This window comes from Lissotriton helveticus, chromosome 3_1 (genome assembly GCF_964261635.1).
Source record: "Lissotriton helveticus chromosome 3_1, aLisHel1.1, whole genome shotgun sequence".
NCBI lineage: Eukaryota > Metazoa > Chordata > Amphibia > Caudata > Salamandridae > Lissotriton > Lissotriton helveticus.
In genome coordinates, this window is record NC_136061.1 from 1,097,500,997 (window position 1) to 1,097,516,048 (window position 15,052).

Consider the following 15,052-nt stretch of genomic DNA (forward strand, 5'->3'; position numbering starts at 1 on the left):
CCCAGGTAACAGAGAAAATGGCCTCCAATGCGTGGTGACGTGTGACGTGGCTTCTGTAGCGTCTAGTGCGTCAGGCGCGGTTGAGTGCGTCTTCAAGCGCAGGACAGAGAGCGCGAAGACATCAAGAGAGAATGCGTCACAGTAGCGATCACCAACTCTCCCTGTACGTTCTACGACGTCATCATTTCTGGAGAGACAGGGAGCGGAGTAGGAGACTGGTAGTGGGAAGACGGCAGGACACCGGGGAGTTGAAGGACAAGGTAATTAAGTAAACTAAAACTTGCCGACTGCTTCTGTAGTGCTCCTCGAGTGTAGCGCGTCTTGTCTGACTGCTCCTGTAGTGCTCTTGGAGTGTAGCTCGTCTTCTTGGCCGAATTGTTGTGCTTTAACAGCTCCTAACGCCGATCATCTCATTCGGGTCTGCTCCTATTAGCGAGGGTCCGTGAATTCTGAAGTACGTCGCCAAAATATTGTAGTAAAGACGTCCATAGTCTGTAGTTGTTTGTAATAAGGTTTCTTTATTACAAGATTAAGAGTAGTAGTAAGAGCAGACCCTCCACCTCAGCAGCAACCAGTTAACTGCCAAAGTGTAGAACCCACAAGATAAACATAGAGGAACATGGAATATGGAATATTAAGTACAGGTATTCTAATGAAGGCTAGAAAGCCAACCTAAGACAGCTTTGTATTTACATGTGACATCTTTGTGTGTACTACAACCATGGTTGACTTGGTATAACATAAATGGTATTTTTTGCACAGTTATAGCATCTTTATACAAATATATCTACATGCTGTGTTTGGGGGTTATCTTGTATAAAGGGGGTGGTATCTCTGTTGCTAGTTTTAAATAATAGTATTATTGTATAAATATATTTGTATGCTCTATATATATATATATATATTTTTTTTTTTATTTTTTTTTTTATTATTTTGTATAAAGGCAGTGATATTCTGTATAAGATCAATGCCATATTTGTAATTAATTAAAGTTATATTTTAAGTAGTATTTTGTATTTTTGATCTGTATGTGTATGACATGTTTGTGTTGGTTTATTGTCACAATACCACACTGTTAAAATAAAATAAGGTGATGAACTATTCCTAAAAAACAGTGGGGTTGTACATTGGATCCGAGAAACAGACAGTAGCTTGCTGCTATATGTTTTTGCTGACACTTGTACAGCAACAAAATAATATTCCATGCTGGCATTTGTTTATAGCTTTTTTTCAGTTGCACATTGCAAAGGTAAAGGGGCATCAGTATTTCAGATCTATTCGTTTAAGACAAGGATTGTAGGCAGCATAGAAGCAAGGCAAGTTCTTTCTCAGCTGACAGCAGTCTAATGTGAGACTCATTTCGTAGTCCCTTTGTGACCTCATGGAGGGAAGGGGTGGGAGCAGGCACTGTTAAAGAAGACTGCAAGTGGGACCATGAGGGTTTCCTTAGAAAAGAGGAGTCGGATGAGAATCAGTAATTCTGGGTCCAGTTCTGCTCCCAATTCTTCTCTGGACTTTCACCCAGAGTATGCAGCTGTTTTCAGGTTGAAAAACGACTAGCCCTCACAGTTACCACAGACTGCGTAATTCCGACGGGGATGGTAACTCTTCTTACTTTCTTTATTGAATTTACCAGGGACATCAGAATGAGGCCCCATATAGAACACTTGAAAATAATTTCTTTACATGAGCTAACATCATTAATTCTCGTATTTACGGAGTAGGATGCACCCTCCTGCTCGAATACTATTTAGTCCCATAATTGTGTATAGATACCTTTTCAAAATCAAAGACAAATCGAATTTGAGGCCTGCAAGACTTCTTTCTCGAGTTTGTTAGACAGTGCCTGGAGATGTTCTTAATTTTGGATTTTTTTCTGATAACTAGGACCTGTAGGACTCCTAATTGCTTCTTTTCAGCTGTAACCAATTGCCTCTGTTGTTTTCACTGCACATTGCGAACCACTACTAAGAGAATAGACAACGATAATCAAACAATCATGTCTGTCCTTGCATACACCAACTCAGGCCTGAAACTTTCAACTAGAAAGAACACATAAATGAGATGCAATTGATGCGTCTTGAAAGTCTTCATCGCTTTTGCTTTCTTGGTGTCTGCGATGCCACCACTAGCAATTTATTATTTAATTCATCCATTCTGCCATAAGTAATTAAGGTTTTTGTGTGAAATGATTTTTATTTTCCATTCCTTGGTGGCTATCGGATTGGTCCGTTTTGTTGCTTTGATAAAAAATCCAATTGAGTTTTGATTTTCGCCCACTTCGCCAGGGGACCACAGGCACATTATTCACAATCTTAAGTAGCGAACCACATGAATTAGGATTTGTTAAACAGGGTGTAATTCTTGCTGTGCGGTATAATTCTGCTCTGCCTTTCTTAAAAACGGTGGTGGTGCTTCCAACAGTTTGAATGGTAGTTGGCTTTTTCCTGATGTAGTTGTAAAATGGTACATTACTAATTTCATTTTATTGTTAATATTTACAAATGGTAACATGTTTTGTTCTTAATTTTATTTTTAAATAAAATGCTTGTGGATTGTTTGGAGGAAAAAAAGATCAGGTTGTGGATGTGTATTTGAAGATTCTAACTTATACCTTAGTTTCTGGTTTAGACTGATGACAGGAACCCACGTCCTTGTTAGTGGATGAACGGTAACAAATAAACATAAGGGAGGTTGCTGCTCAAATGAAATGCAATACTGCTTTAAAAGCTGATAGCATGAAGCTGTGTTTAGCACAGAATCTTTGCTACATGCTCGATACTTACATACCACTGGTATTGATAGTCAGTGGTCCAAGATAGGTAGGCACCACCTTAGACCAGTAAATTAAATATAAAATATGGCAGCTGCAATGTGACATTTGCACACACACGCGTAATGGCGCGTGCACGCTTGTTTATCATTGCACTTTTTTTTTCCTTGCTGAAGAGGATTGCCAATATCTATAATAATATATTTACCAATGCTGAACAGCACGGCAGAAAGCATTTGCCTCTGCCAAAGGAAATTAGCATTGTAAATCCAGTATCTTGCTACGCGTTTCTAAAATGCAAGATCAATTTGCGTTGTCAATTCTTCTTTATTACATGTTCTTGACGCTTTAACTTTTCTCCATCTCAAATTTTGTTGATTGACTTCTTATAATGAAACATCACAGCTTGGCTGCGGCATCCCTTGTCATGAGATCACTGGATAAATCCGGAGCAAGTGCCATGCGAGTAGGTTCCAGCATTAAAATGCTATGTCCTATCACTACATCTGAAGCCCACATTCCTTGGGTAAGACTGTCTTATCGAATACACAAAGTAGTGCACAACCTGCTGCGCAACAGTCTTCCTGCTTCCAGAAAACACTAATGTATCACATAATTTGGTAAAAAATCTTAGGAGACCTACATTGCCCACCAGTACAGCTCTGCAGGTACTTCTGAATCTCTCTTTGGTGTTTCATACCATTAATCTTGGGAATCTCATATGGCATGATTGCTCTGTATGGGTGCCGAAGGTTCTGCCTGTAATTGCCAAGCTTTATTCTCCTCTTATTACGTTTGAAGTTCGCTGTGGTCAATAATCAATATAGTTTGCTGTTTGTTTATCTCTACCAGAAGGTATTGGGAGAGCTAAGTTACGCATTATCTTGCATCTTACCCATCATTGAAGTACCGCACATGTTGACTTTCTGCATGCCATCAGCCACTAAATGATCCACTGCTTCCTAAAGCATGACCCTTCGAACAGGAGTTCATCCTGGTGGACTTCCACCACTCCCTTCATTGATCCCTTATCCTGGCATTAGAATGGACATCGCTTTGTAAGAAAACAAACAAGATCATGGAGTTGGCTGCTCTCATTTTTTTTTTTTGCTAGAGCGTACTCCAGTTAATGGCAGATCTATCGTTGTCAAAGCACTCTAGTCTTAGTAATAAAGAACTTTGAATCTTCATAAAATGTTTTTTTCCCTCTCTTTTACTTAAAGCAAAGTCTTAATAATTTAAAAGAGGCTTTAGGTTCTCTTTTTTTTTTTACAATGCCTTAGTTGTAAAAGAATGAGGGCCGGTGCCTAGGGCTCTGCTCTGAAGCCCGCAGCTGGCACCGGGCTGCCTATGAAGGCTGGGTAGTTCTAAATCCACCTCGTCCCTCTTTAATCCATTACCGGAAACTCCCTGCCCGTTAACCTCGATCTTCCAGGTTCCTTCTTTCTCACTTTGTGACGATTTTCCCTCATTCTCTCCCTTTTGTATGTTTTTCCCCTCTCTTGCCCTTGTAATTGTATGATGCGGAAAAGCGAATGCCACTCCCCAAAAATGAGTGCAAGCCCTGCCACCCACCGGCAACCATATGCTCAAATGAAACTCTGCCTTTACTTCATGAACTAAGGCCCACACAGTAATTGCTCATGTTTTAGTGGGTAACCAATGACTGAGGTGGTGCATTGGGTCTGATGATATTGTATGGATTTTCGAACCGTTAAACGGAAGTAGGTAGCCTATATCCTCCTTAGCCAGGTCTTTTATGTTCATTGCAGGGGGAGAGGAGACATTTCGGACGAGTAGTGGCTCACCCTCTGCTGTACACGAAGCTCCCTCACAGTCACTCTGTTTCATGATTCTAGGTTGTCAATATCGAATCTGTGCTTGCTGTTGGTACGATTTGCTTCTTTGTATATCTCTAATGGTATTAAGTGAGAAACGTGCTTGTTTTTTTTTCTGTTGCACAAACCACTTTGTTAAAAGTGATGGCTTGATGTACACTAATAGTGAATTGGAAACAAATGTCTTGCGAGTAGTGTTAAACACACCATGCAATATTTAATTAAGGGTCTTGCATCAGACCTCTCCAGTTCTCTTGACAAGTTGGAATATTCTACTTTTTTTTCTCAAAGTCAGCAATGGGGCGAGTGATCATATTTGATTATACCCGAAATGATGACATAATTACTGAACTCAATATTTTACCCTTTTGTTTTTCAGCAACAGGAGCAAGATCCAACGAACCTCTATATTTCTAATTTGCCCATCTCAATGGATGAACAAGAGCTTGAAAATATGTTGAAACCCTTTGGACAAGTAATCTCTACAAGAATACTAAGGGATTCCAATGGCACAAGTCGAGGAGTTGGGTTTGCAAGGTAAGAGGTTCTTAGTATGGTCTAATCTGTTCGTTTGACTCACAGGTTTTAGCAAAACATGGAGAAGAGTTACACGACCAAGGAGAAGCAGTAAATACAATTAAAAACACAAAACCTGAAACCCAATAAATTCTTTATTACCCCTTCTAATCTAATGCCTCTTTCTGCTTTCCTCAAGTCTGTGGCCCTTATTTGGATATTTTCCTTTGCCAGTCCTGAAACCTCACTTTCTTTTATTTTTCTCTTACAGACTCCCATTTTAAATGTGCCCCTATAGCCATAATGAAAAATATTATGACATTATTAACGATTTGTGGATTTCTGCTAGTCCTGTGCTAAAAAAGGCAACATTTGACTGCACTGAATATGTATCAAAAAGGATTTTCCTGCAAATAAATGTAACAAAATATTTACATTTCCAAAATTACCCCCCCCAATATCAATGTGTTTGCTCTGATTTTGAAATGAATGGTAAAGAGGCTTCGACAGGAGCATGAACTAAAAGAATGTCAAGTCTAGCTTTAAGAAAAGATTTTTACATGAATTCCATAAATTATAGGTTTTCTTTTTCAAGCACAAAATGTTCTCTTTAAAACTAGACATCCAGCGAAATCCAGAGAGCAGTTTGATGTCTTGGTCTTGTGCTTTTTCTATCTGTTAACCATCATTTAAATCAAGAAGAGATGACATATCAACATTAGTTTCAAGGTTAAAGAAAGTCAGAGGTGTTATGAGCATACACTTTGGCCCTGATTATTAGTGGGCCTTATATTTCCCACCCCCCTGCAATCACGTGTTTGCCTGGGGATCTTAATTATGCGTAGTGTGCAGCATTCACACCCCACTCCCGATAATTTCCTTGTGTGTTGAAGTCGGCACTCCTGCTATTTTCCCCAGGAAATGCGCAGAATTGCCATGACATGCGGATTTGGGTGCAGAAAATATCAAATTCTGTTTGATATCTTTTTGAAAGCATTTCTTCATTTAGGCGATTCCCGTTAAAGTCCAAATACCCCAAGTATCATATTTTAACAGGTGTGAAAAATATCACATCTGGCTGTAAGTTTTCTATCAATTCTTTAGGTTTTTAAAGTGTTGGTTACAAAGTGCCGCCTATGTTGCTGTTTGGTTACTCCCCCTTGAAAAAGAGTTGCATCAGGCCTCTGTGAGGAAAGAGATTGAAAAGGCCTGTGAAGTCCAGTACGGGCGCCAATCCCCAATAAAATATGGATTGTTTTACAGAGTTAGACACACTTTAACACATCATAGTAACGCAATGTACATTTTATGAAAATCTATATTGTGTTAACTCTTCAGTGTGCATGTGAACGTTTCAATATCGAAACTAACTTTTGTTGTCTGGATTTCCACCTGACTAAGTGGGGGGAAAAACAAATGACGGCCAGAAACAAAACCTAAAGTGCCGGGCAAAAAAAGGCCAACTGTTGCCTACATCAAGCTCATATTAGCATTCCTGGGAGCAGCATTCCTGGAAAGAGGTGGATCACCTGATCCTGTACAAGGACCAAGAAAGTATCTACATAAATATGGGACCCCCTCTAATAATACTTTACTGGTCGGGGAAAGAGGGGAAACAATATGAGAAAAACACAGACCTTCCCTCTCGACCTACTAATTTGTAACAAATTACCACATTATTACTTTCAAGAAAATTTAACAACACAAGGTGAACTTTTTTTCTCTTTTCGAGTATTTTATTTTTTATATTCTCATTTTTTTGTTTTTTGTTATTGCTTCGTATTATTCTTATTTACTTTGAAACATCGTTTTACCACACATTTTTATATAAGCTTCAACATTAGAAAATTTAATACACAGATAGCCACCAGAGAAAATATCAACTAATACATAAATATCACAGTCTCAGACATACACATTCATCCATTCAACATTCATACTTAATTCTGTGTCGGAGGAATCACAGATTGTTTTGTGATGAGTACGCAAGGTCGACGCGTTTCGGTGGAGTGAGACCACCTTCCTCAGGACCTCTTAGCAGAATCCCCAATCTTTATTCAAAAAACTTTTTATGCTCTGAGGGGATATCCTTATTGATCTGTATAGGGTAACCCCTTCTCTTTGGATTTCACGTAATGTCAGGGGTGGTACTGAAAGGTATGCCTATATCCTGCTATTGTTCCTTGGTTTTCTTTTTTTGTAGGTATACCTCAGTGGTCTTATTCCTAGGTAAAAACGCTCTGGGGTGTAGAGATTAATCGCCTTTAATCGGTATCAGTTCACTTCAATAAATGCATTTCTTTCGCATAAATGAGTCTGCCTTTTCAATTTATTATTATTCCTTCCGGTCAGCAAGTGCATTTATTGAAGTGAACTGATACAGATTAAAGGCGATTAATCTCTACACCCCAGAGCGTTTTTACCTAGGAATAAGACCACTGAGGTATACCTACAAAAAAAGAAAACCAAGGAACAATAGCAGGATATAGGCATACCTTTCAGTACCACCCCTGACATTACGTGAAATCCAAAGAGAAGGGGTTACCCTATACAGATCAATAAGGATATCCACTCAGAGCATAAAAAGTTTTTTGAATAAAGATTGGGGATTCTGCTAAGAGGTCCTGAGGAAGGTGGTCTCACTCCACCGAAACGCGTCGACCTTGCGTACTCATCACAAAACAATCTGTGATTCCTCCGACACAGAATTAAGTATGAATGTTGAATGGATGAATGTGTATGTCTGAGACTGTGATATTTATGTATTAGTTGATATTTTCTCTGGTGGCTATCTGTGTATTAAATTTTCTAATGTTGAAGCTTATATAAAAATGTGTGGTAAAACGATGTTTCAAAGTAAATAAGAATAATACGAAGCAATAACAAAAAACAAAAAAATGAGAATATAAAAAATAAAATACTCGAAAAGAGAAAAAAAGTTCACCTTGTGTTGTTAAATTTTCTTGAAAGTAATAATGTGGTAATTTGTTAAAATTAGTAGGTCGAGAGGGAAGGTCTGTGTTTTTCTCAAGGACCAAGAAAGGGCAGCCGAAAAAAAGCCTTTGAGTTCCACCTCAATGGCAACGTGTGAGGCACCATGACATCGACCCATTCTGCTCGGGGCACCAGAGTGTGGGTTATGAAACATGACTAAATGTGTTGCGGTTTGCAAATGTTAGCTACTTGCCTTTTCCAAACAATGATTGATCAGTCAAGATCCAACCACTCTACCAATAAGCTACTTCTCTTCCCACCCACTGCCCTACTTTTAAGACTCTGAGGGACAAGAATTGTGCCCTTGCATCAGGTCTATTGGCATAAAGACTATCACTGTAAAGGAAATTATGGGTATAGACTGTGCATTCAGAAGGGTATATGATAAACATTCCATTGCTGTGAAGTTGGAGACACCTTGGAACTGCAGAAGCAAAGGGGCAGAACCACAACTGAGATGTATTGTATTGCATTTTTGTCGCCGTAATGTAGCATTTTCTACCCCGAATGAGGTGTTGAAGCGCTTGACGGAGGTGTAGCACTCTATTTTGTCATGCACATGAAGTTACAATGTTTCATGTTGATAACCACACCGTTTCCATGCAGTTTGTAAACACTCTGCCTTGCAATTTGTCATGCAGTCTGTTAAATACATTTGTCACAAACTTTCATGCAATTTGCTCTGAAGTGATCATGCAGTCGTTCATGCAGGTTATCACACTGGCTGTTATTGTGGGCATTGTTGTTGTGGGCATTGTTGTTGTGGGAATGCAGGTAGTCTTGGGGGCGGTCCAGTTTGAGGTCATTTCTGCTCGAATTTCTGAAGTCATGCAAGCGATCATGCTTCTATGCATATATAATCGCATCCGTATACAAATATACATAAACATTTGCCGCCTGCCTGTCCAGAAACGGAGTTAGGATAACTTAAGATTTGACCTACACACTACAGAGGTAAAGCAAAGAAGTAACCTAAGGTGTATGCTATTGGGTCGAATGTTAAGAAATGAACTGAAAATATTTCAGCCTATCATTTTATTAAGTAATGTTTTAATCACATTTTGTTTGTCGCTGACCTAGTTGGCAAATAATCGAACAAATTATTATTTTATTGTGGTGAAATTAATGCTGAAAGGTACAGTTTGAAATTAGGAATCTATTGCCAAGAGAACGACTGCTACCTGCATTTAATTAAAGAAGGCAGAAGTGTAACACACCTGCTTCGAGAATATTAATGATCCGTTGGTGCTTGTACACTGCACCAAGTCATTAACTTGACATTGTTAGGGAAAAGAGGCGAATTAAGAAGGGAAATTGTCTGCAAATGGAAAATGCCTATCCAGAAAACATGTAATTTAAACTTTTTGAGCACTTTTATGTTACCAGATAAAGCGACGAGTTGGCCATGATTTATGGAATCTTTTTACAGAAAGATGATGGTAAAAGATGATCAGGCAATATCAGCGTGCAGTATTTTGAATAAACATTTAATGAGTATTGTCGGCAAATTAGTATATTACAGTAAATGATAAAAGGATGGTAGAGCCGTTAAGAGTTTGGCTTTAATAATATATATCTTTCATGACTCAAAATAATTAAGCTTATAATAAAAGAGCCTGTGAAGTATGACTTTTGTTGTTAATGGTAAATGCAGCATATATTTCTTACATGTTTTCCTGAGCCTCTATGACCTTGCCGTTAGTTATGTTACTCCTGTATGCTTTTAAGGTCGAAGCCTACCAGACAGCGCTCCTCTGGTTTGCTTAGGATTTCCTTAGTGGATTCTGACAACTTCCCTGGAAATGCATTTTACCCATTGCTTACTATTGACTTTGTGGTGTTAACTCACATTTGCTTGCTTTCTATCCGCTGGCATTATTTACTTTATGCTGTCCACCTTGTGTGTCCCTCCTGTGAGCCTCCTTTGTTTGCTGTATCCTTCTAATCACTCTGTTTCCGTGAACCGGACTTCCAATCTTGTTCTTATCTCGTAACATATGCTGTGCATTTAAAGACAGAGGTCAGCTGTCAGGCTTTGTATTTCGAGGGAGCTTGGTGTTTACTTTTCTTTCCTGACTTCAAAGTGAGAGAACCAATGGGAAAATCTATCCTGCTGGGTACCCATGTGATAGGACAGACTGGAGGATGCTATATGTGGTGATATTTCAGAATATATCAGAAATGGGAAAGTAGAAAGGAAACACTTTACTGTAATTTTGAAGTGTGGTGGAAACAAATGTATTTATTTTATTTATTTTCAAAGTTTTATATAGCGCGAACAAGATCTTTGCAGATATCAGAGCGCTTTACAGAGGGAAGGGGTAAGGGAAACAAGGGGGTGATTGAGCAGACTTTAGTAACAATAATAGTAGTAGGTAAAATGTGAGTAACACAATAAGATCGCAATCCGATAAAAGCATAAAACAAGTATATAATAAAGTAAAAAAGTCAACAAGTAGATAATAAAGTAAACAGCTAATAAAGAGACGGTATATAGTCTTAGCTCAGAACAAAATAGAGTTCAAGTGAATTTAGCCATTAGGATGGCTTTAACTTCTCTCTTAAAAAATGCCATGGAGGAGATCAGCCTCGTTTCGGGAGGTAGTGAGTTCCAGATCCTAGGTGCCATTCCTGAGAAGGATCGTTTGTATGTTTTCTCCTTCCGGAATCTTCGAGGTTTCAGGAGGAGATTTTTCGAGCTTCTGTTTGTTCTCGAGCCTCCTGATAAAGACAGCTTTTGGGTGAGGTAGTTGGGTGACTTGTGGTGTACAGCCATGTGTGTCATGCAGGCAATTTTCATCTGTATTCTGGCTTCAAAAGGCAGCCAGTTCAAGGATCTGAAGTCAGGGGAGATATGCGAATGTTTTCTTGATCCAGTGATCAGTCTCGCAGCAGCGTTCAGGGAGGCTCTTAGTGGTGCAGTTGTAGATAGGGGGAGTCCGCTGAGAGACACAATTCCGTAATCTATGTGTGGGATGACTAGGGCTTGTACTGCAGTTTGGAAGTCCTTAGCTGGGAAGAAGAGTTTAAGTTTCCTCAAAGTGTTGATTTGGAAATTAGCTCCCTTAGTTGCTTTACTGATATGCTGCTGCATGTTGAGATTGGTGTCAAGTGTGATGCCTAAGGATTTCGCTGAGTCCACGATGGTGGGTTGGATGTTGAGTGCGGTTAGGTGCTTGAGCCAAGATTGGGTGGTGGAGATTTTCGCAGGAGGTGAGATCAGAAGGAACTCAGTTTTCTGCGCATTCAGTTTGAGGTGATTATCGGCCAACCAAGATTGGGTGTTTCTGAGCGTGGAGTTCAGAAGTTTGATGTCATCCGGGGATTCTAGCTTGAGGTAGAGTTGAGTGTCATCAGCGTACATATGGAAGTGCACATTCGATGCTTGGAGCAAGGTGGTGAGTGGTTCCATGACTAGATTGAACAAAGTGGGGGATAGGGAAGATCCTTGTGGGACGCCTAATGTTACGGGTACAGCTGAGGACAGCATGTTGTTGATCTTAAACTTCTGAGACCGATTATGTAAGAAGGAAGTGAACCATTTGAGAACAGTCCCAGATAGACCCATTCTGGTGTTTAACAGTTCGAGTAGGTTCTCATGTTTGACGGTGTCAAATGCTGAGGAGAGATCAAGTAGGATGAGAAGGCAAGAGTCATTGTGATCAAGGAATTGGAGGGCGTCATCAATTATGTGCGTCATAGCCGTTTCCGTACTATGTCTTGCTCGGAAGCCTGATTGATGAGGGTTGAGGAGGTCAAACTGATCAATGTGTTTTGTCAGTTGGAGTTGTACGCATTTTTCCAGCAGTTTGGCCAAGGTGGGGATATTGGTGATAGGGCGGTAATTGTTTAGGTCGAGCGGATCAGCTGTAGGTTTCTTGAGTATAGGCGAGACTTGTCCTACCTTGAGGGAGTCGGGGATGAGCCCTTGTTGTAGGGAACTGTTAATGATTTTAGTCCAGAGAGGGAGGAGCAGGGGGATGAAGTCTTTTACAGCATTAGCAGGTAAGGGGTCTCTGAGGTGATTAGAGGGTTTCAGGGTGCCGAGCAGTTTGTTAATTGATTCTTCTGATTAGGTGTCGAAGGACGACCATGCCGCGTTATTTTTAGGTTGAGTGGTGGTTCTGCTGATGTGGCTAGAATATCGGTTTACATCATTGAGGAGTTCGCTTTTTATATTATCAGTTTTTTGCTTGAAGAAAGCCGAAAAGTCTTCACAGGATGGTATATTACTTGTTGTGCTATTAGATTGAAGAGGTTGTTCCTTGGTTTGAGTTTTGACAAGTTCAAACAGTTTTCTTGGACGATTTTTTGCTTGGTCAAGCTGGAGGCTGAAGAAGTCTGTTTTCGAGCGCTTGATTTTTCTGAAGTAGGCGTTCCTCTTTTTCTTGAGCGTTTTAAGGTGCAATGCTGAGGGAGCTGATCTCCAGGTGCGCTCTGCCATGCGCATGGCACGCCTATCTTCATTGAGTCTGCCGTCATACCATGGGTTAGAGATCTTGGTGGAGGCTCTCTTCAGTTGCAGTGAGGCGGCTTCATTAATTATTGAGGTCATAGAGTTGAAGTATTGATCGGTCAGAGATTGCACGTCAGCAGCACCGGTGGGGGGAAGGAGGAGGCTGGTGCTGTGGGAAGGCAGGGAGTTGGGGCTAAATTTCTTCATGTCCCTTTTCCAAATCATGGGTTTGTAGGGTTGAGCCGGGTTAAGTTTAACCTTTTCATTTATGTAGAATGTGATAATGTGGTGATCTGACCAGTCACAGGGTTGGATTGCCTCCAGTTGGGTAGAGTCCTCTTTGGCGATGATAAGGTCGAGGATAGATACTTTGTCATGTGTCGGGCTGTTGCAAATTTGGGTGAGGTCAAGCGCATTAAGGAAAGATTTGAGACTATTCACCACTGCATCTTTCTGATCATTCCAGTGAAGGTTGAAGTCACCCAGGTAGATTTGAGTGTTTTGCCGACCGGAGTTGGTTGAAATCGTGTCCATGAGTTGTTGGGAGAAGGTGAGGTTGTCCCCGGGTGGATGGTAGATGACATGTAAGGAGCATACAGGTTTGCCCCCGCTGGTGATCTCGAGGCAGAAGAATTCACAGGAGGTGAGTGAGGGGACGGTGACTTTAGTCACAGCAAGGTTGTTCCTAGAGATGCATGCGATTCCCCCGCCCGTCTTGCTGTTCCTGTCGAGTCTAATGATTTGGTAGTTGGGGGGAACTAGAATGTCCAATATAGGTGTAGAAGATTCGGATAGCCAGGTTTCAGTCAGAATAGCTAGGTCGAGGTCCCTTGAGATGATGAGATCCGCGATGGCGGAGGAGTGTCTAGGGGCCGATCTGCAGTTGAGTAGAATGCATTTGAGTCTGGGGGTGAAGAGGGTGGTGGGGGGTACTAGTGAGAGAGGGACTTTTCTGAGGTTCTTGGGGACGGAGCTTCTGTTGTTTTGTGTAGGGGATCTGAGGGGATTTGAGAGAATCGTGGGTATGGAAAGGTGTGTGGTGGTTGTGTTCTTTAGGGGAGCTGGGGCATAAGAACGGAGGAGGGTGTGTATGTCGTGGTCCGAGAAGGGATTGCAGGCGCGTTGGGGGCGGTTGGTGTTATTGCGATTAGGGATAGATAGCCGATGTGGGGCGTGTTGAGTGAGTGGGACAGTGGGGCGGGTGGTGTGTTTCTTGAGCGCGGGGCGGGTGGGGTGCTTGTTGAGCGTGGAAGTAGAGGTGGGTCGGGGATGTCTGGGGTGTGCGAAGAGCAGTTTTTTGATGGTGTGAAGATCTTCTTTGACTTGTACGAGGGTGGAGATAATCATGTCCAGTGTGGGATTAGGGATGGTGGTGGGGAAGAGAGCCGAGGGTGAATGATTGAGTAGGGAATTGGCGAGGGGGGGAGGGTTGCGCTAGTGTTAGTGCAGGGTTCTGCGGAATCAGTGAGTGGTATGAAATTCGGTAGGTGAGGGAGTTTGGGGGTGAAAAGTGTGGGTGAGCTAGGGGGGACGTTGGTGGTAATGGTGAGGGCATTGGCGGGAGGCGGTGAAGGCGAGTTGGGGGATGAGTAAAGGCTTGAGATGGTGGGGGTGCGTGGAGGGAAGTGGGGGCTGAGAATGGGGGGGAGAGAGGAGGAGGGGATAGGGTAGAGGGGGTGGTGTGTTCTAAAAGACTTGTTGGGAGGATGGGGAAGTGGGGACTGAGCGTGGATAGTGAGATCGGGTGAGAGATGAAACTGCTGCGGGGAAGGGGAGATGAGTTAAGGGAGGTGAGGGGTTCTCAAAATGCATCAATACATTAGGTGATGATATTTCCACATTAACATTTGTGGGCAGTAAAACTATGTCTGTGCAAATGTAATATGTAATTCAATAGAAAATATGTTGTCTGTATTAGCTGTGCTCTACCTCACCATGCATATTCCACACTGTGCCACTCAACTCTACATCACTCCACTCTACATCACTCCACTCTACATCACTCCACATCACTCCACATCACATCACTCCACTCTACATCACTCCACTCTACATCACTCCACTCTACATCACTCCACTCTACATCACTCCACTCTACATCACTCCACTCTACATCACTCCACTCTACATCACTCCACTCTACATCACTCCACTCTACATCACTCCACTCTACGCCGTTGTGATCTACGCCATGCGACTCCATTCTGTAACACTCCACAATCTACGACCTGTCCCTCCCCTCCACGCCCGTGCCAATCCACACACCCCCACACCACTTAACCCACTCCAATCTATTCTACTCCTCCCCAATTCACTTCATTCCATCTACCCTACTCTCTCCACTTAGTCTACCCCACTCCATTCCAGTCTAACCCACTTCACCTCAATCTAACGCACTTCACCTCAGTCTTCTAACCCACTTCACCGCAGTCTAACCCCGCTTCACCTCAATCTACCCCACTCCGCCCATATCTA

At 41.6% G+C, this 15,052-nt stretch overlaps 1 protein-coding gene across 8 annotated transcripts in view; it reads left to right on the plus strand.

The window, feature by feature from the left end:
• The window catches only part of RBMS1 (RNA binding motif single stranded interacting protein 1), a 764,797-nt gene that overhangs the window by 599,917 nt on the left and 149,828 nt on the right, over positions 1–15,052 (plus strand). For all 8 annotated transcript variants that reach the window (XM_078681673.1, XM_078681675.1, XM_078681672.1 and 5 more), the window contains exon 5: positions 4,991–5,148. In XM_078681673.1, the coding sequence (XP_078537799.1) occupies positions 4,991–5,148 (158 nt within the window). The remainder of the gene's footprint in view (positions 1–4,990; positions 5,149–15,052) is intronic.